This window comes from Podarcis gaigeae (assembly GCF_964106915.1).
Source record: "Podarcis gaigeae genome assembly, chromosome: Z".
Classification (NCBI taxonomy): domain Eukaryota; kingdom Metazoa; phylum Chordata; class Lepidosauria; order Squamata; family Lacertidae; genus Podarcis; species Podarcis gaigeae.
Window position 1 is genome coordinate 10,415,885 of NC_139691.1, and position 27,514 is coordinate 10,443,398.

The 27,514-nt window shown below is 44.4% G+C and overlaps 2 protein-coding genes across 5 annotated transcripts in view; one reads left to right on the forward strand and one right to left on the reverse strand.

Moving 5' to 3' along the window:
• Positions 1 to 812: 812 nt before the first annotated feature.
• On the forward strand, positions 813 to 14,397 carry LOC310836520 (protein CutA homolog). Of its 2 annotated transcripts, XM_083721911.1 has the most exons (6): positions 813 to 1,280; positions 3,306 to 3,454; positions 10,762 to 10,821; positions 10,956 to 11,001; positions 11,358 to 11,407; positions 12,944 to 14,397. In XM_083721911.1, the coding sequence occupies exons 1-6, from the start codon at positions 1,164 to 1,166 to the stop codon at positions 13,017 to 13,019; spliced, it is 498 nt and encodes a 165-aa protein (XP_083578037.1). In that variant the 5' UTR covers positions 813 to 1,163; the 3' UTR covers positions 13,020 to 14,397. The 2 variants fall into 2 exon arrangements, with proteins under 2 accessions (XP_083578037.1, XP_083578038.1); XM_083721912.1 differs by lacking the exons at positions 10,956 to 11,001; positions 11,358 to 11,407 and having other exon boundaries at positions 814 to 1,280; positions 12,944 to 13,246.
• A 1,545-nt stretch (positions 14,398 to 15,942) lies between these two features.
• The window catches only part of PHF19 (PHD finger protein 19), a 34,501-nt gene continuing 22,929 nt past the window's right edge, over positions 15,943 to 27,514 (reverse strand). For 2 of the 3 annotated variants that reach the window (XM_083721790.1, XM_083721791.1), the window contains 4 exons: positions 25,039 to 25,126; positions 23,126 to 23,211; positions 22,471 to 22,569; positions 15,943 to 21,594 (listed from right to left, as the gene is read on the reverse strand). In XM_083721790.1, the coding sequence (XP_083577916.1) occupies positions 21,246 to 21,594; positions 22,471 to 22,569; positions 23,126 to 23,211; positions 25,039 to 25,126 (622 nt within the window). In that variant the 3' untranslated portion in view covers positions 15,943 to 21,245. The remainder of the gene's footprint in view (positions 21,595 to 22,470; positions 22,570 to 23,125; positions 23,212 to 25,038; positions 25,127 to 27,514) is intronic. The other variant, XM_083721792.1, reaches the window with a different exon arrangement.

Consider the following 27,514-nt stretch of genomic DNA (forward strand, 5'->3'; position numbering starts at 1 on the left):
ATAACATTTGGGTTTCACAGCTAGTTTACCTACGAGATTGCCTTGTCCCAGACATTCCCACTCGACTGCTTCAGTTGGTGGATTTGGCACTACAGGCGCCACATAATAAATACCCTGGCTATTGAGATCATGTAGGCACCTTCACCTTTACTCTTTTTCGGTGCCTGCTTAAAACATCATTGTTTAGGTAAGCCTACCCAGATGCGTAGAAAGTTGAAGTAATTTAAATTTGTTTTAGTATTTTAACTTTTGGATGTTTTGAAGTAGGGCTTGGAATTTTTCATCATTTTACTGCTTCTTATCTTTTTGTACACCACTTTGAGGGGGGTTTTCTCCATTTTAAGGAGTAGATAAATTTCATCCAATACTTAATTGAATAATATTTATATATATATCATTTACAAATTTATAATCTGCACTTTCATAAACACATAGCAAGACAGCATACAACATATAAGGATAAAAATGATCCAAAGATCCATAAAAACATCAAGATATATTAGAATTGGGTAAAGGAAAAATGGAAATCATACTGCAAAGGCCTGTCTAAACAAGTTTTCAAAGGATGCCTGAAGGAAAGGAAGGATGGTCATTATTATTATTACTATTATTTAAAAAGTTTGTTTATTATTCATTGGATTTGTATATGGGCTTTCTTCCCAGACAGTTTCAAGTACAAAGACATAATATAACATTCAAAACTGGGGTGGCGGTGGAGACTTCCCTTGCGTATTGGGTAATTATTATACAAAATCAACTAATGTACTGTTTATATTTCGGATAAGTTTTGCAACAAGTGCGAATCTGGTTTATCCCCGCGGATGTCAGGCACCCAAACCAAACCGCTTCAGTGTCCCCAACCAAGCAAAATACGTACTTTGAATGCCTTAGAGACGCTGGAGCGGGTTCAAACGGGGGAAGATGTGCAGAGGAACGAGCCAAAAGGCAGGGCATCGGGGCTCTCAGAGGGGCTATGCCAGGGAGGCGGGCACCAGCCGCTAGGAAGGAGGAGTTTGCCAGCCGTCAGTCGGCTTTCCTTTGCAAGCAAACACACCATTTATTTTTGTTTGCTTATTTCACAGCGATAGTCACATCTGGAAAGGTGGCGAACAAGTGGGCGAGGAAAGGGAACCGCAGCCTTGGAGCAAGGGCTAGTAGCAGCCATGGGCAGGTGCGCTAAGATGGCAAAAATGCCGATGGAGTGGTTTGTTCAGCTTTGCCAGGCTCTCCTCGCGGCGTCTGGCTCGGCGTTGCGCCAGGGATACTTGACTTTGCCGCTGGTAAGTTTGACATCACTACGTTGCAAAGTTGAAGAGCGAAGGGAGAGCCGAAATTGAGCAAAAGTAGGCGAGAGCCACAGGGGAATTCCCACAACATGACGTCGCACCTCTCTTCCCCGGCATTAAAAGACAAACTTTAAACTTGGCGGGGCGAGGGTTGGAGAGAATGTGGCTATCATATGGGTTTAAAACAAACAAAAATATTTTCCTTGAATTTAATGATCGTGGGGTTTTCTCAAGTTAAGTTTTACTCAGGAGTAGATCCATTGAGCTAGGTTAGTTGCGTCCATTTTCAATGGGTCTACTCTGAGTAGGGCTGCTAACATTTGGATGCAGCCTCATGAGCCAATGTCTGAAATAAAAAAAAATATAGCTTCTCTCTTTGGAAGAATAAAACTATCTCAATGCTTTTGGCAAGCAACACTGGTTCTAACGTCTTGAAAAATTAATGCTGTTTCTTGCAAAGATGATGTTGGCTAAGGACGATGCATCTCTGGCAAATTGCCATGGACACAGTGGCGTAGCGTGGGGGTGCAGGGGGGCCGGCCGCACCGGGTGCAACATATGGGATTGGGTTAGGGGGCGCAAATCCACGGGTTAGGGGGCGCAAATTACTTGCCTTGCCCCGGGTGCTGACAACCCACCCTACGCCACTGCGTGGACATAGTTTTGTTTTACAGTGCAATTTCTCCTCGGAAATTAGCTGGGTTTTATAGGGTTTGTTCCCTGGGTGTGTTTGGCTTGTGCAAAAGTTCACTGCGAATTGCAACTTTTCTTTGGTGTTGTAAAAGGTAAATAAGCTGCCCTGTCAATAATAAACTTGAAAACTATTTTAATGCATCAGAAGAATTCCTGGTTTAATTTTTACCGAGGTTTTAATGATTTAGCAAAACATTAAATTGCAGTTAATTTTTGTGTGTCTCTTTCTCCCCATTGGGGATTATGCAGCTTATAAATGAGCTTAACGCAGAGGTGACCCACCCCACAGCATCAGGGACAGGACTTTGCAAGCATGCATAAGGGTGGTTATGCTGGATGTATTTAAAAGGTTTCAGTTCTGCCTCCCCATTTCTGTGGTGGAATAAGAAACTCCTGTGTTGCTCTATGGCAGGGATGAGGAACAACAGATATGGTTGCAGTACCATTCTCCTCATTCCTGTCACTGGCCGTGCTGGCTGGAGCTGTTGGGAACTGGAGTCCTAATACATAGGGAGGTTAGAGCTGGAAATGGATCGAAAAAGGACAGCCAAAATGAGGAAGTGGGCAGAGGAAAGGTTTGTTGAGACAAAAGACGAATAAGTAGCAACATGATAGAGGTGTATGGCAAGGAGAAAGTGGACAGAGAATTTCTCTCCCAAACACACCATACTAGAACTCAGAGACATCCCAGTGAAGCTGAAGATTGGAAGGTTCAGAACAGACAAAAAAAAAAAAATAGTACTTCTACACTCAGTGGTTCCCAAAGTTGGGTCTCCAGCTGTTGTTGGACTACAACAGCATCCCTGACCACCGGTCCTTCTAGCTGGAGACCCAAGTTTGAGAAACATTGATTAGAATTTGCTCCCACAAGAGGCAGTGATGGCCACCAACTTGGAAGGCTTCAAAAGAGGAGTAGACACATTCTTGGAGGATCAAGCTATCAATGGCTACTAGCCATACTGGCTATGTGTTGGAGGTAGTATGTCTCTGGACAGCCATTGCTGGGAATCACAAATGGGGAGAGCACTGTTGTACCTGGGTCCTGCTTGCAGGCTCCCATCAGGCATCTGGGGTTGGTCACTGTGAGAACAGGAAGCTGAAGTAAATAGACCTCTGGTCTCATCAAACAAGGCTCTTCTTATGTTTTTATGTCACAAGTTCTCCACTCCTGTGGTGTTATTAAACAAGCACTGTTTCCCCGTCTCCCAGACACATTTCCTGCTTTTCAGAATACTTCAATGACCTGTATTTACATTGTCTAAGTTTGGAGGCCTATTCAGCTGATGTATGATCTGGTTTCTTCTCCCCACCCCACCCCTCCTCCAGGTTATGAGCTTCTCTTTGCTAATGTATCCAGTGCTGAGAACCCTTGTCCTCCATTTGCACTCTGCTGTTACTGGTAGCTATATTCCTGGATCTCATTCAATTGCACTCGTCAATTGCCCCAACGAACAGACTGCTAGAGACATTGCAAGGTAGGGTGACTTGACACATTCTTGGCCCAAGCGGGTCAATGAATAATTGAAATATACTAGTTTGTTGAAGTATTGAGTGGCTTGTTTGTGCTGTTGTTACATACAGCTGAGAACATTCCACTCTTTATTCAGAGGTTAAGAGATCAAGGTGGGATGGGAATGAGCTTCTACAGAGCAGAGTCATATTTCTCTTATACAGAGCTAGACCATTTGTCTATCTAGCTCTCAAGGATCAGAAGTGAGGGGAGTTATAGGCCAAGAATAAAGTCTAGGTCTGTGGAACAATATTCCTGTCAAGACATGACAGGAACCCACTATCTGCACCTTCCAGAAACAATTGAAGATATATATTTTTTGTTGCTACAGGATTTCTCAGCAGGATAAATGGGTCTTTACCATGAATGTCCATTTGTTAGTGTTTTATTCTTGTTTTAAATGTATTTGAGTTTTGAGTTTTATATGAATTGCCTTCAGATGGTGGTTTAGAAGGTGATTAATAAATTAGGAGGAAGAAGAGCTGGAGGGTCACAAATTCATAGCCCTGCTCCAAGACTTCACCCTATCAAGCCAATATTCATAAGGACTAGAATCTTACTTCTAAAAACAAATGTGAATTTGGCACTTGTGTGGTATGGTAGCTGAAACTTAAGACACAGATTCAGCAATCAGACCACATAAGCCTTGCCTGTAAGTTCTATAAAGGGGACGTGGCAAGCAGCTTTGAAAAGTCAGAGAGGGGAAATTCCACATGTCCAAAGTCTAGCATGATGGGATTACACCCAGCTTCTGTTTCTGACTTTGAATGGTTCTCTGTTTCAAGCACTCTCTGCCAATGAAATGTTTACCAAGCAAAGCAGAGTTCCCTGGAGCACCTCTGTATAAATAGAGAAACTTCTCTCCACCCCACCTCTTGCCCCATAAGCAGAAAGGAAGTACGAACAGCCTGTTTTGCCCAGAAAATACAAACATGTTGTGGCAGCCTCTCCTTTCCAATATGAATATTCATCCCTTTCTGCTACCAGTCATGTTTGCTTGCAGTTAAGAGTGAGGCTTGATGTGCAATAGTAGAGCATCGGCTTTGCATGCAGATGGTCCCTGGTTCAATCCCCAGCGCCTCCAGGTGGGGCTGGGAATGACTTCTGCCTGCCTGAAATCCTGGAGAGCTACTGCTAGTCAATGTAGATAATAGCGAGCTAGATGAATGCATAGGGATAGGGCCATAGCTCAGAGGCAGGGCATCTAGAAGTCCCAAGTTCAATCTCTCCAAGCAGGGCTGAGAATGATTCTTCTCTGAATCCATGGAGAGCTGATGCCAGTCAGTGTGTAGATGATGCTGGACCGATGTTCTAACTCAGCAGAAAGCAGATTCTTGTGTTCCTGTTCATGTGTACATGTCAGGCACAGTGAGCAACTCCTGAACTCAGATGGTGAGCAATGATAAGTCTGGCTCTCAGAAACTAGGGTTCCAGGTGGAGAAATCGAAGTTAGAGACAGAATTGTTAGAACCAAAGACTAAGGTACTATCAAGAATGTATAACTTGCTGTTAAAATGGAACACACAAGACGAAATGGTTAAATCTGCTATGATAAAGTGGGCACAGGATATTGGGCATAACATTATGTTTGAGGACTGGGAAAGGTTGTGGACCACTGGGCTGAACTTCACTGCATGTAATGCGTTGAAGGAAAATGTAATGAAAATGATATATAGATGGTACATGACCCCAGTTAAACTTGCCAAAATATACCATTCGTCTGATAATAAATGTTGGAAATGTAAAGAAAATGAAGGAACATTCTTTCACCTCTGGTGGACCTGCCCTAAAGTGAAGGCCTTCTGGGAAATGATATATAATGAGTTGAAAAAGGTATTTAAGTATACCTTCACTAAGAAACCAGAGGCCTTCCTCCTGGGTATTGTCAGCCAGAAGGTGTTAAAGAAGGACCGAACATTTTTTATGTACGCAACAACAGCAGCAAGGATACTCATTGCCAAGAACTGGAAGACTCAAGATCTACCCACACTGGAAGAATGGCAGATGCAGCTGATAGACTATATGCAACTGGCAGAGATGACCGGCAGAATCCGTGACCTGGGAGAAGAAAGGATTGAAGAAGACTGGAAGAAATTTAAAATTTATTTACAAAAATATTGTAATTTGATTGAATGTTAAGAAGGATGCTTGATCATAAATAACTGGCCACCACTAAACTAGATTGGAATTTGATGATAAGTGACATTAAGGAAAAGACAAACCCTTTGGGAGAACTATTAGATTATATTTAAACGAGTGGATATAAGATTGCAAACAAGATGATAATTTGCTTGAAAAAACTTCTTAACACTGTAAGTGGGAGCAGGAGACGTGAGGAAGTCTAAACAAGTTATGAAATTTTGTTATGATATAAGCAATGTTGTTTGTTACTTATGCTTTTCTTTTACAAAATCTTAATAAATATTTATATATTAAAAAAAAAATAAGTCTGGCTCTCAGAAGGAGCCACTGAGAAAGAGGAGAGAAGAATCAACATGTTTGGAGCAACTCTGAGGTTCACAGGATTACAACAAATCTAAGGTTGTTGTTTCTTTAAGCGATGGGTGGCAAAATCAGTAGCCATGGTATTTGGAGCATCCTGGGACTTTGCCTGAGTAAATCCATCCTCTAGGAAGGTGTCTGAAAGAGAAAATCCACTGGAGGAAAAGAGGTCACAGTACAAACAACAGCTGCCTTTTTATCCTACCCTTGAAAAAGGTCCCACTCTTCACTGCTTCTGTGTATGGGAAAGGAAATAAACTTATTTCCATGCATCCCCCACTGTGGAGGTTTTGACTTACTGGACTTTGCTCTTAAATGGTGTGCTAAGCGCAGCTCTGATCATGATCCAATATGTGGATTAAACATTATTCAGTCCTTTTGGGAACAGGGTGTTTTTGCGAAATAACTTTGGTGCATCCACTGTCTGCTTAAGTAATGGTGTGTCATGACACTCCCCTAAATACACAACCTAAAATTGCATAAAGGGCACACACAGAAAATGTCTGTCAAGACTGTTGTTTATTATCACTAAGGACAAGTGTTGTTTATTATCATTAAGGATCAGGCAGGACTACTGCAAAACAAAGAACTTTGTTTAAACAAGCTTTCTTTAACTCCTCTCTTTTTCTGACTCTCCTGCTCACTCTGCATACTTTCTGAGTTGAATCACTTCCAGGTAGCTTTCTCTTAACCTATGTTTTCCTTTTGTGTCACTAAGTTTCGCATGCTGACCACTGTCCTAGCTCTCTTACTTAGTTCCACATACATTAATGCATATTTCCTTTTATAACTTTAACCAAATAAAATTATTATTACAGTTAACTATATAGTTTAAAAAGTCCATAAAGCCCCGTGAATATGGACCCTAAATCGGCAACGTACAGAGAGTTGTTAATTGAGATAGAAAACCAGTTAAAATTGAAAGACTTTAATGAAGTTAGAGAGAACGTAACAGATTGGTAACAATATTTTCAGCTAAATGAAATGTTTAAGAATGATAAAAAGATGGGATTTGAGTATGAAATTTCAACTTTTCAGACAGAAATAATAGAAAATGATATGAAATTATTATCTAAAATGTACAATCTGTTGCTGGAACGGGAAACAAAGGATGAAGAGGTCAAATCAGTCATGAAAATGATATATAGATGGTACTTAACTACAGTTAAATTAGCAAAAATGTATAAAACTAGGGAAAGCAAGTGTTGGAAATGTAAAGCAACAGAAGGGACATTTTTTCATATGTGGTAGGATTGTAAAATTATAAATAAATATTGGGAAATGATTTATAATGAATTGAAGAAGATGTTTAAAATAACCTTTCTCAAAAAAACCAGAAGCCTTCTTACTAGGTATTATAGGAGTTCACTTACCAAAATCACAAAAAAACTTGTTTATGTATGCTACAACAGCTGCACAGACTTTATTAGCACAATATTGGAAAGACGAAGGTGTTCCATTCAAAGAAGATTGGCAAGTTAAACTAATGCACTATGCTGACATGGCAAAATTGATGATGAAATTAAGAGGAAGAGACAACAATGAATTTAAGGAAGAGTGGAAGATGTTTATTGCATATATACAGAAGCAATGTACACAGGCTAATACATTAGCAGGGTTTTAAGTTTACTTGTAATTTTACAATGAATGGCTAATAGGTGATTTAAATATGTTATAAATTTAACAATGGACATGCAGCATGTTGATAAACAATAGAACCAAGGAAGGGATTAGACTGAGGGAAGTCAATCTGGTTTGTTTGGTTTTTGTGTTTTTGTTTTTGTTTGTTTTTTTGGAAAATCAATAAAATATTATTTTATAAAAAGAAGAGCTGCTTCGTTCCATATGCATTGATACAAAGGCAGTGGTGACTGGTGCCCATTGGAACTGATAGGGTGCATAGGAGACAACTATGCATGGGCACCCACAGTAATATAATGGTAGGGGCTGGGCACCCACACAATCAATGAGAAAAGCCAGCAGGCAGCAGCGGTTCTGCCTCTGAAAGAGAAGCAGTTCAGTTCCGCCTTCTGCAGTCAGCGAGATGCACACTTTTCCGGGGGGGGGGGGGCTCAGACGCAGAGGCAGAGTCCAAGCCCCTCTGTGGAAAAGGGTGGCTCACTGGCTGTGAAGAGGGGGAGGAAGAGGAGCTGCCGCTGGTCGCCACATTGCAGACATTTGATGTCATACGTAATGCAGACGTTTGATGTCGTACGTACAGGCCTGCATGTAGTGCATGGGACATCACATGCACCATGTGCAGGTGTGTGCATGTGATGTCACACGTCTGCATTGTGACAGCGGGCACACAGAATCCTGAAGGTGAGATGGCATCCCTGATAGGGTGGAAGCCCAGCCGTAGGGGGTGCCAGAGCCAATGCTAGTCAAAACCAAATATTTATTCTTTTGTCACCATCCTCCTCCCTGCTGAATTCAGCAAGGGAACACTGAGACTAGGAGGAGTAAATTGGCGGGCAGTGCCATGCCCTAAGTTGGTTGTATGAAAGCAGGTGCAGGTAGGTGGAGTCTGTCTGAGAGCATACAGAGGCTTTTGGGATTGTTCCCCATTTGCCCTAAGGGACTAGCCTCTCTGTAAGGTCCCACCCACCTGTCTGACATGCTGGTTGTTCAGATGCGAGTAGCATGCGTTTTATTTTATTATCAGGGAGCAACTTTGAAAGGGCCTTAACATTTAACTTTGCAGAGTGGGCAGTACCAGCTTTGTGTTTCAGAGGTGGGCAGCAGTTTCCTATAGAAGGTGTTTCTCCCTAACATTGAAATCTGATGCCTATCTCCCTTCAGTGGGGAGTAAGCCCCACTGAACACAGCAAGAATTACACCTGAGTGAGTTACAAATAGACTTAGGATGCACAGTGAATGGCGTATCCTTCCCAGTCTTCTGAGGTGGGCCGAACGGCATGAAGCTGTTGTCTGTCGCCATTCTGGGTCCTTGGGTCCTGGAGCTGTAGCCTGGATGTGTGGTGCGATGCTGTGGTGGCTGTGTGCAGTGCGCGGTGTACAGCTCAGCAGGATCCCATCCTCGTCGCCAGTGAAATATACTCGGAGTCCTGTAGTGATTTCATGCTCGTTATTGCAGCTTGTAATACAGTGGTTGAATTGCCCCCCCCCCAAACCTCAGACTTTTATATACAGTCATACCCCGGGTTGAATATGCTTCATGTTGAGCGTGTTCGAGTTGCGCTCCGCGGCAACCCAGAAGTAACGGAGCGCGTTACTTCCGGGTTTCGCCGCTCATGCATGCACAGACGCTCAAAATGACATCACGCGCATGCCATCATCCGCTCCAGAACGGATCCCGTTCACATCCCAAGGTACCACTGTACATTATTTACGCAATGAGACCCGTCTGATTGGCTGATTCTGCTTCCCTCCTGGAGCCTGATTGGTCTTCTCCTGCAAACCAATCAGCTGCTGCATTCTAGGATCCTACTTGCCTATTGTTCTAGGATCCAAGCTTAGTGCATAACACCCAGGGTTTAATGTCTTGCTTACACCTTGGATATTTTGAATCTAACTTTTTCCTTCTGAGATTTGTGGCAGAGGAGACTGTACCATAGCGTAGGCTGGACTATTAAGATACTGCCCTGTCAATTCCAGTCTTTCCTCACCTGCCTGCTTTCTTACATCCAGCCCCGGGGGTGATACTAATCATCAGCTTCCTCCTCCTTAGTCCCTTTGCAGAACTCAACATGAAGGAAGATGAGGGCAAAACTAGAATTATTTTGTTCTGACCACTCCCTGCTTTCTGCCCCACTGGTGTCCTGATCACCACTCCTCAGGAGGAGCTCAGCAGCCTGACTATGGTTTAAGCCATTTGCCATGCAGCACAAAGTGTGCCTATTTATATTCCCCAGGCATTCCAAGATGCAGCATTGCAGTGGGAGTATTAGAAGCCAGTACTTTCTTGATCATCTGACTGTAAATGGTGGAATATAAAATGCCCTGAGAACTATAAATAGAATACAGAAAGCAAGCTTATTCAACTCTGAGTGAAGTTGAGAGAGAAAAGTGGGAGAAAGCAAATTCCAGACTAGAGATTATTTGGGAAGGGATTGCAAATAATTCCAGGCTGCATAATAGCATTATATAAATGAATGCTGAGGCTGCCTTTGAAACACTGTGCCCAGTTTTGGTTGCCCAATCTGAAAAAGGTTATCACAGAGCTGGAAAAGGTGCAAATAACAGCAATCAAGGGGTCAAAAAGAAAAATGTAGCCCCTAAGAAAAAAGGCTACATTAATATTTTTTCCTTAGTTTATTTAAAGTAACATGAGGATCGTGATATAAAACAAATGTGGGGGAACTTTTTCAAGCTGAGGGCCACATTCCCTTCTAAGCAATCTTTCGGAGGCCACATACCAGTGGAGGGAAGGGCCAGAGGCAAAAGTAGGCAGAGAAATAAATGCAATTTTTACTATTGTACAGTCGACTGCTTTCTGCTATACACTCTCACACACCTCTGTATCCTCCATCCAATAAATCAAGAGGCGTGTTCAGAGTTCGAGGACACATTCCAGCCAGGCAAAAACACTCAAGGACATTGAAGGCAAGGCCAGTGAGGGATGTGGCTGGGGAAAGAGAAGGTGACTAGAGAACCTGGGGGATGTCCAGATAGAGAGACCTCGAGGGCCACATTTACCCCTCGCCAGGCCTGAGGGTCACCACCCCTGTCATATCACAAAATTGATGACACTGGGAAGCCAGCTGCAAGGATACTTACCTGCCGATTAACCTCTTCTGTTTCTCCTAGGGCAATTATGGAGAGAAAATTGGCTGCTTGCGTGAATATCCTCCCCAAGGCCTCGTCCATGTGAGTCAAGAACCAAACCCATTTAACCACTCTGGAAGAATCATGTGTGATTGTACGTCTCTGAGGATGCCCTGCATGTTTTGTTTGGTTGTCTGTAATTTTTAAGCATACTTTCTTCTTGGCTTTTTGTATAGGTATATTTGGAATGGAGAGATAGAGGAAACTACAGAGATACTACTGGTAAGTGCAGTAGTGGCTGGTCCATTAGAGTGAATGGGCACTGCACCACCACCCTCATCCTGCCCTCAGCCAGCCCCCACCTGCCTGCCTCTTTCCTTACAACTAGTCCAGTTTCCTCCCTCTCCCCTTTAATCTCACTGTTGCCCCTTGTAGAACTCAGCGGAAAGGGTGGGGGACAAAACTAGATGGAAACAAATTATTTTGAATCCCAGTATCAAATTTTACCATCATTCATTATTTCATTTCAGCTTTGTCCATCTACAAAGTGGTCCGCTTGGCTACAGCTTCACAAATAGACCTTACCATTAATGCATTGTGGTGATGCCTAATCCACATATCTTCCCTTTCTGTTACAGCTAATGAAAACAAGGACCTCCAAAATCAACGAGTTGTCAGAATATATCAGGTGAGGTTTCTTATGTGGCTGGTTTTGTTTATTGGTTTGTTTTGTTTTTGCAGAGGGGCAGGGACACGACACAGCTTAAATCTGTCCCAAAGAGTTGCTTGCAGCTAGTGATGACTGGCTCCTATTAGGACTGGTAGGACAGAAGGCAGGGAGCCCAGCAGCAGGTGGCGCCAGAGCAGCAGAGCCAACTGCCATCCTCCTCCTTGCTGAACGCTACAAGGGCAACACTGAGACTAAGGAGGCAGAAGCTGTAAGCCAAGGCCACCCCCTAGACTGGTTGCAGGTAAGAAGGCAGGGCTGGTTGAGAGCAGGCTGAGGGTGATGGTGCAGTGCCCCATTCACTCTAGTAGACCAGCCTCCACTGCACTTATCAAAAGTATCTCTGTAGCTTCCTTTTTATCTCCATTCCAAATACAGTGGTACCTCGGGTTAAGAACCTAATTCGTTCCAGAGGTCCGTTCTTAACCTGAAACTGTTCTTAACCTGAGACACCACTTTAGCTAATGGGGCCTCCCTCCTGCTGCCGCGCTGCCACTGCACAATTTCTGTTCTCATCCTGAGGTAAAGTTCTTAACCCAAGGTACTATTTCTGGGTTAGCAGAGTCTATAACCTGAAGCGTCTGTAACCTGAAGTGTCTGTAACCCAAGGTACCACTGTATACCTATACAAAAAGCCATGATGAAAGTCTCAGCTTGGTGAAGCAGTGCTCTGTAAATAGAAGCTGCTGTGTGACAAGTTTAAAAGTCACACACACAAAGTTATCAGATGGACAAGCCAGTCCTCAAAGTAAGTGGCCCACCCACTGGGCACACTCTGGTTGTGGCCCTCTATGCTGAATACCAAATCTGCAGCTGGTTGCAGTTTTTTAGGAAGTGACAACAGCCTGAAAGCACTCCCAAGCAGCTGCTGACTGCCATTGTGATTTCCCACAATGCAGTGTTACTCCAGGGCATTGTGGGAAATGAAAATGGCTGTTTGTTGTAGACCCACCTGAGGAGGTGGGTGGGGCCCACATTGACACAAGTGGGCACTGCCATGATGTTGGGGCCTTGTCAGCTGCCCTAGGATACCAGGAGCCTACACCAGGCCTGACCAGATCCCACACATTCATGGTACCATTGAGTGAAAAACACAAGCACGGTTTTGTCACCCTGCAACCTTCTAATACAACAGTGGGAAGCCCACCAGCTGTGGGCCAGATTTGGCCCACCAGTCCCCCCAATTTGGCGCATTAATCAGTTTTGCCCAAGTCATACCCACCAGCCTCATATCTGAGGTCATATGGGTGAGGTAGAGTTGCAGGGAGTTCAATCCTGCTTAGTTACTGTCTTCCCACTCCTGTTGGCCAACCGTCCATCAGCTGACATGATTGACAAGTGCGTGGGCCTGCTGGCTGGAGCTTTATCTTCCCCTACTATCCCAAAATGCTCCTGCACGCCTGTTCTCATATGTGGCTCATATACCCCCTTTACCTGTAGGAATTCCATTCTTGCTTCATAGCAAGATGCAGATAATCTGTGCATTTCTTCCCGCAGCTCCTTGCATCCATTTGCAATTCCTGAATTTATCAGCCTGCTCATTGACCAGGGAAACCCGGCCTATTTAAAATGAATGGAGGAGAGTATCCCATATGATTAGCCATCATCATCCAGAAGATGCTTCTGGACAGACTTTCCCAAAGGACTTGTGGATATTGCCAGCTACCATAGCATGACAGTCCTCTCTTTTCGCAGACATGGTCAAGGTGGAAAAGCAACTGAGAATGTTCCGTTAGTGGTTCTGAGTTGCATGAGAGTGGGATCCTCTCTGGAAGAAACAGGATCTTTGTGTTGCAACTTGCTCAGTCTTGCAGTTTTGGTTTAACATTTTGTGGCTATAATTCTCCAAAGAAAGTAGCTGTACAAGAAGCAAAGTCTGAAACATCTCCTAACATCCAGACAGGCTTGCACAGTTGCCTCTGTCACATTTTCGCTGGTATCTCAGAAACCAAGTAAATGGAGTTTTAAGGAATTCAGTGAACAAGAAGTAGCAGTGTGAGCCAACCCTAAGATTTGGTTTGGACCCTGATTGGGTGCTTCGGAAAACAGCTCAGTCTGAGACACTTCATGGGTTGCCCAATTTGGCTTGGGAGGTATGCAAGTCTCCTTCATTTCCATCCACTCCATTCACTATTTTGGGGTGAAAGGGGAGGGGAGGCTATAACTTTGTTCGCTTTTTTGCAAAAGTGGGTGAAATTTACAGGCATTGCAATGGATAATTTACAAGCATTGCAATACCAAATTACAAGTAAAGAGGTCAAAGGGCTTTCGTACTAGACACTGTTAAAGACTGACTTTTAAAAACAAACAGAAACACCTATAATTTCTTATTTTGGGGAGAACTGAGTGAAATTTGCAGCCATGATAATCCCTTATGAGTGCATGACACTTACTCAGAAGTGGTTTTCCTGCAAGGACAGCTGCCACAGGTTGGGGGTGTGTAAAAAAGGAATCAAAACCCTGATGTTGGGAAAGATGGAGGGCACAAGGAGAAGGGGACGACAGAGGACAAGATGGTTGGGCAGTGTTCTCGAAGTTACGGACATGAGTTTGACCAAACTGTGGGAGGCAGTGGAAGACAGGAGTGCCTGGCGTGCTCTGGTCCATGGGGTCACGAAGAGTTGGACATGACTAAACGACAACAACAAAAAGGAATCAACCTTCTTTGGTGTTTTGTCAGCAATTGGGTCTGAAAATTGCAGCCAGGAGATAGGTGACTCTGAATCAGAGATCTGCCAAATTGCAGACAAATAGGTTCAGGGGTTTGGTGGTTTGATTTTGGGGTGGGAAGAATGAAAAAGGATTATCTTTCTAGTGGGCTTCAGGAGTTCCCACTTCAGCTCGCATCCACCTCTGTGGAAAATATTAATCACCTCCAAAAAAGCTAAAGACCTCCCCATTCTTTAAATTCCCTATTCTGGCTTCTCCCTAAAAATAAAAATATATAAGCACCTCTCTCTCTTTCTCTTTCTCTCTCCTCTGAAAAACACTACTCACTTCCAATTCCATTTGCCTAGACATAAATGGATTTTGTCTGTGCTCCTTGCACACAGACTCATCAAATTCAATGGGTGGCTGCAAATAGCTTCCATCTCATTCCAAAATGGCAGCCTTTCCTGGCCTGGTGTCCTCCAACATGCTGTCCTTCTTCATGCTGGCCGAGGCTGGGAGTTGTAGTCCAAAAGATACTGGAGGACACCAGGCTGAGGAAGGCTGGCACAAAGGCTTGCACGATCATTTTAAATGCATGGGAAATTCCTCTTTAATCTGCTGTCAGTCCATTATGTGATAAAGCTCCTACAACATCTGGAAATGGATTCTGCTCTCTTCCCCTCCTCAAAGTTATTAGAGCTATAGTAGCTAAAGCAAAATGTGTGTGTGTGAAACTAATCTGTTTATTCCTCCACCCCTTAAAATGCAGTTGTCATTCTCCACTCAAAAACAGAGAATTGAGGGGCAGAGGATTTTTTTTTCTGGTTCTGCTACCAGGAACAAGCCCAGTTGATTTTTTCAACTGGGAAGGGGGGGGGGGCTTCAGTGCAGTGGAAAACTGGCAGATGTGCAAAGGATTTACCCATGACAGCCCTACAATCCACCTTACCCCCTGCCACAAATGTGTTTCTATCCCACCTTTTTGTTTAGAAAGCAAACACTTCAGACCACTTATGGCACCTGAGAATTTAAATACTGTAGCCAACAAACTATCTCCCTGCCTGCCAGTGTTGGGCAAGAAACACATGTATCCAACTAACGTCTGAATAATGCTTTCTGAAGCACAAGGGTAGAGATCTTGAAACCTTTCAGATATTGCCATGCTAAAGCTCCCACCGTCACTGGAAGCAGAGTCCCATCAACATGCAGGGGAACATTTTCTCTGCCCTTTTGTCTACCACAGCTCAAGAGCTACATGCCCTTGTGGGCAACCTCACAAGGGCCATATGCCACTGGTGGACAGGGCCAGATGCAAAAATGGATGGAACAATGTCATCTTTGTGCAGTCAGCTAATTTCTAAGTGCACTCACAGATATCCTCCTGTGTCCTCCCCATCCAGGCAAGCAATATGCATTATCAGAGCTCCAGGACGCACTGTGCCCAGGCAAAAACACTCATGTTATGAAACGAAGGTGTGGTCTGAGCATAGCTGTCAAGTTTTCCCTTTTCTTGCAAGGAATCCTATTCAGAATAATGGTATTTCCCTTTAAAAAATGGGAAAGTTGACAGCTATGGGTCTGAGAAGAATCCCAAGGGTCAGAGAGAGAGGCGTGGAAGGCCGCATTTGCCACTTCCCCCACCCCACCCTGGCCTACATTTTCCCTTTGTTTATGCCTTTGCCTTGTTCCTTCCTCCCCACTCAACCCAGGATCTCCCCCCTCCCTTCTGGTCTCCCCCCCCCCCCGTGAATATCCCCACCCCCAAATCCATCACCTCTGCCAAACATCTCACTTTGCTTTGTGCGGCAGAACCGTCTCCATCCCAAGAAACACGAATGCCGTGGTGAAGTTGAAAAAAAACAAACCACTTTATTTTTAATAATAATCGCACATCTGTCATATTAATTACAACTTGAATACAACAAAACAAAAGGTCAGTCATTAAAGAGCAGCAAGTTGAAAGACTGAATCTTTTCTCTCTGGTTTTAATAAGAAGGTGCACAGAAGCATTAAGAACATCAATCCAAGCTAATGTAAAAAGAGAGAGAAAATCCCTCGGGAGGGGGGAATGATATTTTTAGAGCCCCGCCTTCCCCCCCCCCCTCCTCTCACTATGGCAGATTAGTCTGCTCTGTTGTGGGGCCTAGATTTAAGTCGTGCAATGAGAAACGTGCAAATGCAACCACATTCAGATCTCTCTGCAAATTACTGGTAATGATAACAGATTCTTAACTTCAAAACAAAACAAAAAAACAAAACAAAACAAAACAAAAAGTCAGTGCTTGGTCATTTCAATGTGTCATCCACAATGCTGTGCCCAGTACTTTTTTCAGGTAGAACTTGCCAGAACTCAGATTTGGCACCTCTCAGGTGGGTGCCATTGCCATTCTAAGAGAATGAGGGTGAGGTTCATGGTGAATTCCAGCACCTCTTTTTCTACAAAAATAGCACTGGCTGTGCTATTGTCAAGGAGAATGTTAGGAGACAGAAGCAAGTCTCTCTTTTTTGGTCTCCCTCATTTTGAGGAAATGTCCCCTTTTCAAATCTTCCCCGTAGTCAAGAGTATATTGGATGGTGTGCATACTAAACCTCAGGTGTCAGTGGCAATTCCCCTCCCCCTCCCAGAGCTACAATTCCCAGAGATCCCTGTGTAGAGGGGTTAATTGTTGAACACTCTTGAGAACTGTGGCTCTGGGAAAGGAATAGGTGTCTCCTAATCGCTCTAAGCCCCCTTAATAAACCACAGCTCCTAGAAATCTTTGGGGAAAGTCATGGCCATTTAAAGTGGTATCAGCATGAATATGGCCTGTATTTGAATTTAGAGGTGTTCTCCCGAGAGAGCCTTGCGGGATGGAGAACTCTTGTTGGAAACTGAAGGGAGTTCAGGTAACTCCAAAATGGTGGTGTTTCTCCCCTGCTTTGTTTTAAAATCCCTGACAGAGATCATTCTGTCACACCTGCACTTGAATTATTAAACCCACAGACATTGGTGCAAAAGCCAGACGTGTGTTTAGATGCACAAACTGGCCGGCCATCAGTGATTTGGCTCCATAACAACATTAGCACCGCCTAGTGGTTCACAGTTAATAGCACAATGAGATCCACTGTGGGCAGTGGACACCAGACAACACTGAAAATAAAATATGTAAATATCAAGGCTGTAGTTCTAAACATGCTTCCTTTGGAGGAAGCTCCAAAAGTAAGTTTTCCTCGGAGTAAAACTACTGAAGTTAATGGTCCTAGTTTAGGACAGAACCCTAACCCGAGATCCATCAGACTACAATGTGGCTGATCTCTGGCTCGGCTGGGCTATGCTGGGATAAGCCCCCAGCCCCAGCTCAGCCAGAGATACACCAACTTCGTAAGTCCCTCACCCCAGCTGAAATGCACACGGTGGATCTTAAGCCAGCATGAGACCTGAAAAGAGGTCATTCTGTGAGGGGGGGGGGCTCAGTGCCAGCAGGGAGGATTTGAGAGTTTGGTCACACAACCTGGCAAACTGTCGTAAGGTAAGCTGGCAAAACTCAAACTCTGTTTTAAAGCCTCCTATCTCCTGCGCCTTGGCTTAGACTGGCTCAAATAGTGGTAGCCTTGCTCCCAAACAGAGTCTGGATCAGGCTTACTTTACACCACCTTCCCAGACACACGATTGCTCCCTTAGTCATGCTCATTAATTTCAATGGGTTTACTCCGAATCAAACTTAGTTGACTACCTCCCAGTGGGTCTTACCACCAAGTAGACTTGCATAGGACTGCATGGCTCTCATGTGGTTTTAGATGCTGTTGCTCACCCAAATCTCATTTGGTTACATGGTGTCTTCATGAAGCTGACTCAGATCAAAGGAAGGAACATTTGCCTACACTCAGATTTGGCTTCAGACACTATTGCTCAACCAAACCTCACCAGCTTATGTGCTGTCATCATGAGGCCTAATCGCTTTATTTCTGACCCCTTTTCATATGAGAGAAAGTGTGGACATGCTTTTAGTGTACTATTTGATTAAAACTGGATAAGACTGCCAAGGAGCAGATAAAAATTGCTTCAGGGACCAGATCCAACCCACAGGCTGGCAGTTGATAATACTAATAATAAATTTTTTATTTATACCCCGCCCTTCCCGGTTCAGAAAACTGGGCTCAGGACGGCTAACAACAAATTTAAAACACTCAATTGATGCAACAATAAACAGCATAAAATACAGTATACAATGTGAATAACAATAAATTCAGGATTCAAAAATCAATTTAGGGGAGAAATCCATCCAATAAACATTAGATGATCACCAGGGCTAGCTGGCTAAATTAGTCCTATTTGGGCCAGCAAGGAGACCAAGAAGAATTAGCTGTGGGATCCCAGAGCGGGTAATCTTCATAAAAAGGGGAAGGGGAGGGAAGGAAGGGGAATAAAAGATCAGGCTAGGTTCAAATTGAAAGCCTGCAGACCATCCCGCCTGCAGAGCAAGCAAATAGTAAAGTAATAAATTTGATCCTTCCTGCCTCATTGGGATTTGGCTCCATAATAACCCCATGCAAGCTAATGAGGTTTGGCTGAATTATGACACCTGAAGCCAAATCAGAGCAAAGGCAGCAATGCCCCCTGCCATCACTCTGATTTGACTTCATCACAACACCATGTAAAGCAATGAGATTTGGTTGAAAAATGACATCTGAAGCCAAATCAGGCTTCCTCTTCCCAGACTCAGGAACTGCTGGTTTGAAAAATGGCTCCTTGCGGCAACAAGGAACACACTTGCCTGGCAAACTTTACGGTCCCCACCACAAAAATCAGATAAGAGTCCCAACTTTTCAGCCTACAGACAAGGTGTCAGATTTGAGATGGGGGGAGGGACTTTTGGCTCAGCCCTAGCTAATACTGCTTTACCTTCATGGATGACTATGTAAGCAAATACCATCAACTTCCACACATATAATAGAAGGTGACATACAAGAGAGGTTGGGTTGCGCCACATTCACCCCCAAGTCTCCTCCTGCTTCCACCTGAATCTTTGTAGGATGCTCGGAATGGAACGTTCCCCCCCCCCCAGTTGATTCTACCTGTCTATTATTATTGCCTCTTCCTCCCTGCCTCCTCTTTCCCTGCCCATCGAGCTCCTCCTCAAAGACTTGTCATATTGCACATACATATCAGAGCTATAATCTCAGGCCTTGCTTGCACACACACAATAGAATCAGAGTGGTCCAGTTGCAAGGCAGAAGAATTAACTGGACCACTGCAGGCATAGAGTGAATTCCATAAAAAATAATCCCATATGTTCTATATCTATATTTCCCTCAATATATCTCCCCATAAGTAGAAAACTAGCTGGCTAAGACTCCCTGATATTCTAACTTTCTGCTTGGATGGAATTGTTCCATATGGGGAAGCATTCAAACATGTGTTCATCCCCCTGTCTTGCGGTCTGTATTGGTACAGCCACATGACCTGAAAAGCTGTCTGTGGACAAACACTGGCTCCCTCGGCCTGAAAACGAGATGAGCACTGCACCCCATAGTCATCTTTGACAGGATTTAACTGTCCAGGGGTCCTTTACCTTTTTTATCTTACAGTCCATCCTACCACATTAAAGTTCTACCACCTCATTCTCCTGGATATGCAGACCAGGCTTCATTTGTGACATTTTCTCACAGAACACGTGGAACCTCGTCTTCCAAAAAAATCAGGGTCAGCCAGTTATATTCACAGCAACCAAGCACATTCACAACCAGTGCCGGATTTACTATAAGCTATAGCTTAGGGCCCCACTCTCTTGGGGCCACCCAAAAAAAAAATTAAAGGAAAAAACCTGGATGTACATTTCCAAAAAATAAAATAAAGTAAAATAAAATAAAATAAAACTTACATACAGCAACAGTGGCAAATGGCTTTAGATACCTATTAGGTCCATAAATTACAATATAGCATATATTCCACACAAAAAACAGTGACAATTGGTTGTTGACAAAGGACAGCTCGACATATAAAGGGCCCCATTACCTTCAGTAGCTTAGGGCCTCAGATCCAGCCCTGTTCACAACACAACAGCCCTCACCGGCTGAGATTCCTGCATTGGAATAGATGGCCAGCTCTGTGATTCTCTGTCATCACTGACCAACTATACCCTGTTCTCCCATATATCCCAGTTAGTCCCCTCAGCACAGCCAAGGGATTAGATAAGCTTTAAGCGAATATTTATTGAACGTCTCCTCAACTCTACAAGTTTAAACCAATTTAACTCTCCACTAAGGAACAGAAGTCCTGCATGGGACTATGAACCTTCAACAAATATTCCCTCACTGCCTCTCAGAACTACCACCCGCAAAGTTGGGCAGAGGAGAGTTATGGCTGTCAAAACTGGTTTTGAACCAGTTTCAAATGCATAGCATAGGTAAGTGGGTTCAAGGGACACTGGAGCCTAAAAGCAGCTTTGGCTGGCGCCCAGCTAACCTGTACCGACATCAAATGCAGGGCAGTTAAAAGCATGGCTGGGCTAAAAGCTTTTTTTGCAGGCACCACCAATCAGCTGTATTTACAATGCACTGTGCTCTGTGGGCACTGATGCTAATTGGCCAGGGCTTGCAAAGTATCACCCAGAGTTATGCAATTCCCCAACAATCAGCTGATCATTGCATTGGCAAGAAACAGGTCACCAGTGGGAGAGACTGCCCACTTATCAAACTTGGCTTCTGTGGGTGGATCTTTCCCCCACCCCCATTCTTACATCTTTCTGTCACTTCATCTTCCCTGCCAAGAACAAGGACCCACCCCTGCTTGGTTAAGCAACCTGGACAGTTTCGTCCCATCCCAAAATGGCAGCATCAGTTTCCCTCTGGAAGAGTCCTTCTGGAAATGGCAGGTATTGTCCTTCTTTCGCCAAATAAAATACATTGTTTGTACCCATTCACTCCTTCTCTCACTCTTTTAGAGAAGCAGTGTTACAAAGCAACATGATTCCATTTGATCTGTAGCTTAAAAAAATCGTTCTTTCAACGAAGCCTACTTGAAGGCACCTCATCGAAGTATTACCCAAACCCCACCCCAGAGTGCCCAAAATAAGCATAACATAGCTTACATCTGATCGCACGACTCCTCTGAGTTTATTTCCCCCCAAAACTCTTTCTTTTCTCAAGGGCAAACCACCCCAGACACTCAGTAGGGGGTAGTGCCCTCCCATTCTATCAGGTACTCAACTTTTCCATTTAGGTTCACCCTACGGGCTAACACTTTGTACTTCTCCCCACACACCATCCTGCCAGCAGCGCCAAAATAGTTGTTGATTGATGATCTGAGGTAGGACGGTGAGTTGCCTTCATTCAGGCTCCCGAAAGCATGACCCTGGGTGGGGTTATCTGGGCGATCTGGGCCCCCAGTTGCCTCACATTCTTCTGAGGAGCAGCCAGGTGTGACCTTCTGGGGGCCCTCCGCACATCTCTGCTTGGTCTCAATAGGTGTGTAGCTTCTGCATGTCATCTTACGCTTCCGGCTGCCCAGGTTCCTTCTAGGTAATATGCAATAATATTATTAGAATAATAATAGTAATTTTTTATTTATGCCCCACCCTTCCCAGTTCAGAAAACCGGGCTCAGGGTGGCTAACAGCAAATTTAAAACCCTTAATTGATGCAACGAAAAAACAGCATAAAATACAGTATAAAACGTGAATAACAATAAATTTAGAATTCAAAAATCAATTTAGAGGGGAAATCCATCCAATAAACATTAGATGATCACCAGGGCTAGCTGGCTAAATTAGTCCTATTTGGTCCAGCAAGGAGACCAGGGGAGAATTAGCTGTGGGATCCCAGAGAAGGTAATCTTCATAAAAAGGGGAGGGGGAGGGGAGGAAGGGGAATAAATATTAGAATAATATTGCTAAGTTACGGCTGTGGTTGTTTAGCTGACAGATGGTTTGGAACAGAGATGGGGACTCTGTGGGCTGCCAGATGGACTACAGCTCCCACCACCCCTCCAAATTTAGAGCACATCTTTCCATAATAGTTAGCTGATCCCCCATTTAAAAATTGTTATATGGTTTTTGTTGCATGGTTTTATGTGTGACTGTTGTTAACTGCTCTGATATGTTTTCAAGAATAGCTGTCTAGAAATACTTCTACAAATAAATACATATAAGTATCTGGAGGGCCACAGGATACCATTTGCACATTAAATGAATCAATTAAAAACCATTCCAAATTACGAGTCCCACTTAAGTAAGTGCGTAACTCTTAAGTAAGTACATATACATGTTGCATTTTGATGGGCAGATAGACGTGCTTATAAAAACAGCAGGTGTCAAGCGCCATCTTTAAAGTAAATAGAAGACAGCCCACATTGAACCCAAAAACGAAAACAGAAGATAGCCCCTGGCCTCCCACCTTGTTTCATAGGACACGCTGGTTGCGGCTGAACCTGAAGTACTGGCGGCATCTGTCGCCGTATCCACGTCAGAAAAGAAATTCTGGCTCGAGCTTCCGCTGGGGAAAAAGCATAAAAGCATGAGCAAGGAAACAGTCAAACTGCACAGAGCAACAGCTTAAGCAGAGGCTCAGTCACACAGCGTATGTCATCATCATATAAAAGAGTGCTTCTGAGCAAGTGTCTGCAAACCTTGCTTTGCCAAGTTTTCACCTGGGAATGGACCTCTCTCTCCCCCAACCCCCATTTGTGGAAAGCCTTCCTGCAAGATATGCAGCTGTTTCCATCATTATCAACTTCCAGGAGGAATTTGAAAACATTCGTGCTTATCTGGGCATTTGGTGGCATACACAGGCATCAATCATACTCTTCTTGGGTACCCAGGAACAACATTTTTAATCATAAACTGCAATTGTTTTATGCACGTTTTAACTTTTTTGGGGGGTGGGAATTGCTTTTAAATTGTGGGTCTATTTTCTCCCTAGGCTCCTTTGGGAGGAAGGCTAGGATATGAGTTTAAAAAGTAAATAAAAGCAAAGCATGTGGTCTTCCACTGGGCTATGCCTCCCCCCGCCTTCCAACAGACTTGCTCCAAGCCTCGCCTGGTCCTGTTACCTTTTCGAGCTCTGAATTTCGTCCACGTTGAAGTCAAAGATGCTCGCCAGGTGATGGTTTGTGCTCCAAGCAGAGGCAAAATCAGTCTGAGAGTCGGGATGTGAAGAACAGAACGATGGCAAAACAGAAACCTCCATTACAAATATATACAGATATTATCAAGCAGAGAGGTGGGGAGTTTGATTTCAACGACAGACTGGACGCTTATATCTCTCACTCCTCATGGGCTAATTTTAACAGATGGATGGGGCTGCCCACTTGCTAATCCAGATGTCATAGTGACACCAGGTGTACCTTTTTGTGTGTGTGCATGATCAAAGGCATGGTGTTTTGCAATTGCCACCAAACAGCTAACAGTCAGCCCTTCCAGAGCTTTGCAAACACTAACCATCTGATTGGTTGCAAAGCACCATGAATGGAACTTTGTGGGTGCTTGCAACCCGCCCCCTTTTGACCTAGCCATGGCTTTATTTGCCCTCACGCCTGACACTGCATGCAGTATCAGGTGCAAAGAGCTGAGCTGGAATGGCCTGCTGGGTCAAATGGGGGTGAGGGAGAGGGCTACAAGCCAAAGGTTCCTGACCAGTGCTCAAGCAGCATAGCATGGCCAAAGGTCAGCTCTCTCTCTTTCTCTCTCTCGGCTAGATTCCTCCACCCTTTGTGCCTTAAAGGTAAAGGTAAAGGTACCCCTGCCCGTACGGGCCAGTCTTGACAGACTCTGGGGTTGTGCGCCCATCTCACTCAAGAGGCCAGGGGCCAGCGCTGTCCGGAGACACTTCCGGGTCACGTGGCCAGCGTGACATCGCTGCTCTGGCGAGCCAGAGCCGCACACGGAAACGCCGTTTACCTTCCCGCTGGTAAGCGGTCCCTATTTATCTACTTGCACCCGGAGGTGCTTTCGAACTGCTAGGTTGGCAGGCGCTGGGACCGAGCAGCGGGAGCGCACCCCGCCGCAGGGATTCGAACCGCCGACCTTTCGATCGGCAAGTCCTAGGCGCTGAGGCTTTAACCCACAGCGCCACCTGCAGGTTTAAATAGCCTGAAACAGAAGCAAGCCAACTGCTGCTCTGAAGCCTCTGTCCCCCCCCCTAAAATTGTTCCCCAGCCCTGCCCCGCCCTTGTGAAGCCATTGGTCCAAGCATACAAGACCCCATCCCATTCTGAAACACATCTCACATATGTGCAATCAAACCAAACACATGTTCTTCCCGTTCACCCTTGCTTGGTATCCGGCTTCTGCCCCCTCCCTCGGTCATCTCCAGTGTCAAATTTTAGACGGTAAGCTCCTCTAGGCAGGGAGCTAAATTGTCACCATTCTGCACTGTGCCAGGCAAAGTGGTGGCACTGTCCTGTATGCTAATAATAGCAAGCTCATTCTCTGAGCACTGATCTTTACATGCCCAAAACAGCAGAAGAGGGAGATAACAGCAAGCTCAGGGGAACCTGAAATATTTGAAGAAGTATGAAAAATATTGGGTAAGAGGGAATCTTAAGAGGAACCCATAAACAGCTCAGTGAGAAAGCATGCTGAGTAGGTATGGAATGATGCCTGAGTGCTGGAAGGCAAGGGGAATGGAAAACCAAATAAGAAAAGAAATTGAACAGAGTAACTGGAACACTGAACAGAAGCACTCCACACTGCAACATTTTACTGCAGGTTCCACTTGTTTTTATGCGGAATGCTGAAGTATAATGAGGACTGAGCATGCTCAATGGTCATAGGATGCTGACTGACTATGGAAGCAGGGCAAGGTTGGGGAGGAAATGCAGTGAGGTGCTTTGGAAAAGGGCGTATCTAACTGGCACTGTGAACAGCCCTTAGCTGCTGCTAAGAAGAACACCATTATTCAACCACTCTGGGCTGAGTGAGGGGCAGTTTCTTTTCTTCAAAAAATGAAAATAAAGAAACTAACACTGGGAATCGCATCATCCAAGAGGAACTTTGCCTTTTTCCCCTTCTTCTTCTTCTTCTTCTTCATCTGTACATTGTGCGGTGTCGAACTGTGGAAAAACAATATTGGAAGAATTGACATATTTAGTATACTTTTGATGTAAAGTTTTTGGTTTTCCTTTCCCATGCTGGTTGCGTTCTCATTTTTCACCTCCATAATAGCTGGGCAAAATGGCAAGATTTGCACCATTCCTTCTCTGCATATCCAAATAACCTCCTTCCCTACAGATCCTTGCAGCTGCTCTGATCAACAGGCAGAAGACCTTTTTAGTACTTCCACCACCCTCAGAAGTTCAGAGAGGGCCTTCTTTGCAACAGCCCCTGAGTTGTGGAATTCCCTCCCCACAGAGGTGCAGCTGAAACCTTCATTACATAGTTTCCATCATATGCTGAATGGCCTTCAACATATATATAGGATGCACCCTACTGTTGTGACTGTAATTTGCAATAGCAAAAATACTACTGTGTTTTTTAAATTGTTGTAGCCCACCCTGGGACCTTATGGCAAAAGGCAGGTAAGAAATATAATTAGTAAGATTAAAAAGACATCAGTAATGATGCTGATGACTGAATACACATAAAGGGATTCTAAGTTTGGAAGCAGAGGGTAATAGCTATTCATAGTGACAGAGGAAGCACCAAGGTGGGCTCTCCAGATGTTGTGGGACTCCAACTCCCATCATCCTTGTCCATTAGTCATGCTGGGTAGCGCTGAGGGGAGTCAAAGTCCAACAATACTTGGGAGTAGCACCAGTCGCTGATCTCTGATCCAGTTACAGATAGGTAGCCGTGTTGGTCTGCCATAGTCAAAACAAAACAAAATTCCTTCCAGTAGCACCTTAAAGACCAACTAAGTCAGTTCTTGGTATGAGCTTTCGTGTGCATGCACACTTCTTCAGATACACACAGTGTTGATCTCTGATCGACACTGACTGGCAGTGGCTCTCCAGGGTTTCAGACATGGAGTCTCTGTCACAAGAGACTAGGGCCCTGCGGGACTTGACATCTTTCCACAGGGCCTGAAAGACAGAGCTGTCCACCTGGCCTTTGGTTTGGACTCGGTCTGACCCTTATGTTTCCCTCCCCTTACGGTTTTGATTTATGGGCTACTTTTAAAATGAGGCTGAATTTAAAATTGCATTTTAACCTGTATTTTAAATTGGGGCTTTTTCCTATTGTGTTTTTATTAATTTTACTAGTGTTAGCCGCCCTGAGCCCAGCTCTGGCTGGGGAGGGCGGGATATAAATAAAATTTATTTATTTATTTATTTATATTATTATTATATCTCCCAGCCCAACCTGGAGATGGCAGGGATTGAACCTGGGACCTTCTGCATGCAAAGCAGGTGCTCTGCCACTAAGCTATGGCCTTTCTCTGACATTCATGATCCTAGAGTAAACACAGGGAAAGGGGCACCTGTAGGCCTGGGCAATATGGTGACAGATAAGTGAGGTGACAATATGGTGACAGATAAGTGAAATCCACATCGTAATCACTGGTTCAGAATATTTGCCCTGACTATAATATAAACTGCTCAAAGCCAGAGAACACTTTTGTCTGTTGCCCTTCCTGTTAGATCCTGCAGATGGCAGCAAACCACAACACAGGCACAAACCAGGAATTTTCCTCCGGCTACAATGCCATGAGATTCTCTTGCAAGCAGGCTGGCAGGTGCTGGGAGCCTCTTTTTCCCCCATGGGGTTATTCTGAACTCAAAAAACAATGAAATAAACCTTGCCCTGTTGTTTAAGCCTCTTCTTTCCCAAGTTCCCTTCCTCCTTCCCTCCTTCCCTCCTCTCCCTCTCTTTCCCTTGTGTCCATACCCTTTGCTTCTCCTCTTTTGCAGAGGGTGGGATGCACACTTTTCTGTCTCTCTGTCTTCCCCCCCTCCCAATTATGCTCTCCCATTTTAAAGAAGGCCCAACCCCCGGCTCATGTGAGCAAGAGCGACAAGGGGGCTCACTCAGCTGAGGCACAGAAAGGCTTCCTGTGCCTCAACTGACCCATTTAATGAAGCCCCCCACTCTGGTAGAGCTAAGTGATGTATCTCTGCTGCTGCTGCTCCCCCCCCCCCCCCTTATTTCCAACATTGTCATATATTGCCATATTTAGCTGTAAACCAGATATTACCCAGTCCTAGTCACCTCATACATTGGTCCCTGCAAAGCAGTTATCCACTGCTTGGCTTCACAGTTACAAAATGGTCCACAAATTTCCTGGCCCCGCTTGCCAGCAGTGAACCTATTATATGTTTTTTACTGTATTGTTTTCTGTGCAATTGTTGAAAGCTTTTAATGAACAGCAGTACTGTATATAAATATTTTTACATAGAACAAAACATCCTGCTAGATTTTTGGAGGTGGAGGAGAGGGAGGGATGGCTAGCTGGCTTACTCATTCTGTTACCTGGAAGTATGGTGTAGTGGTTAAGAGTACTA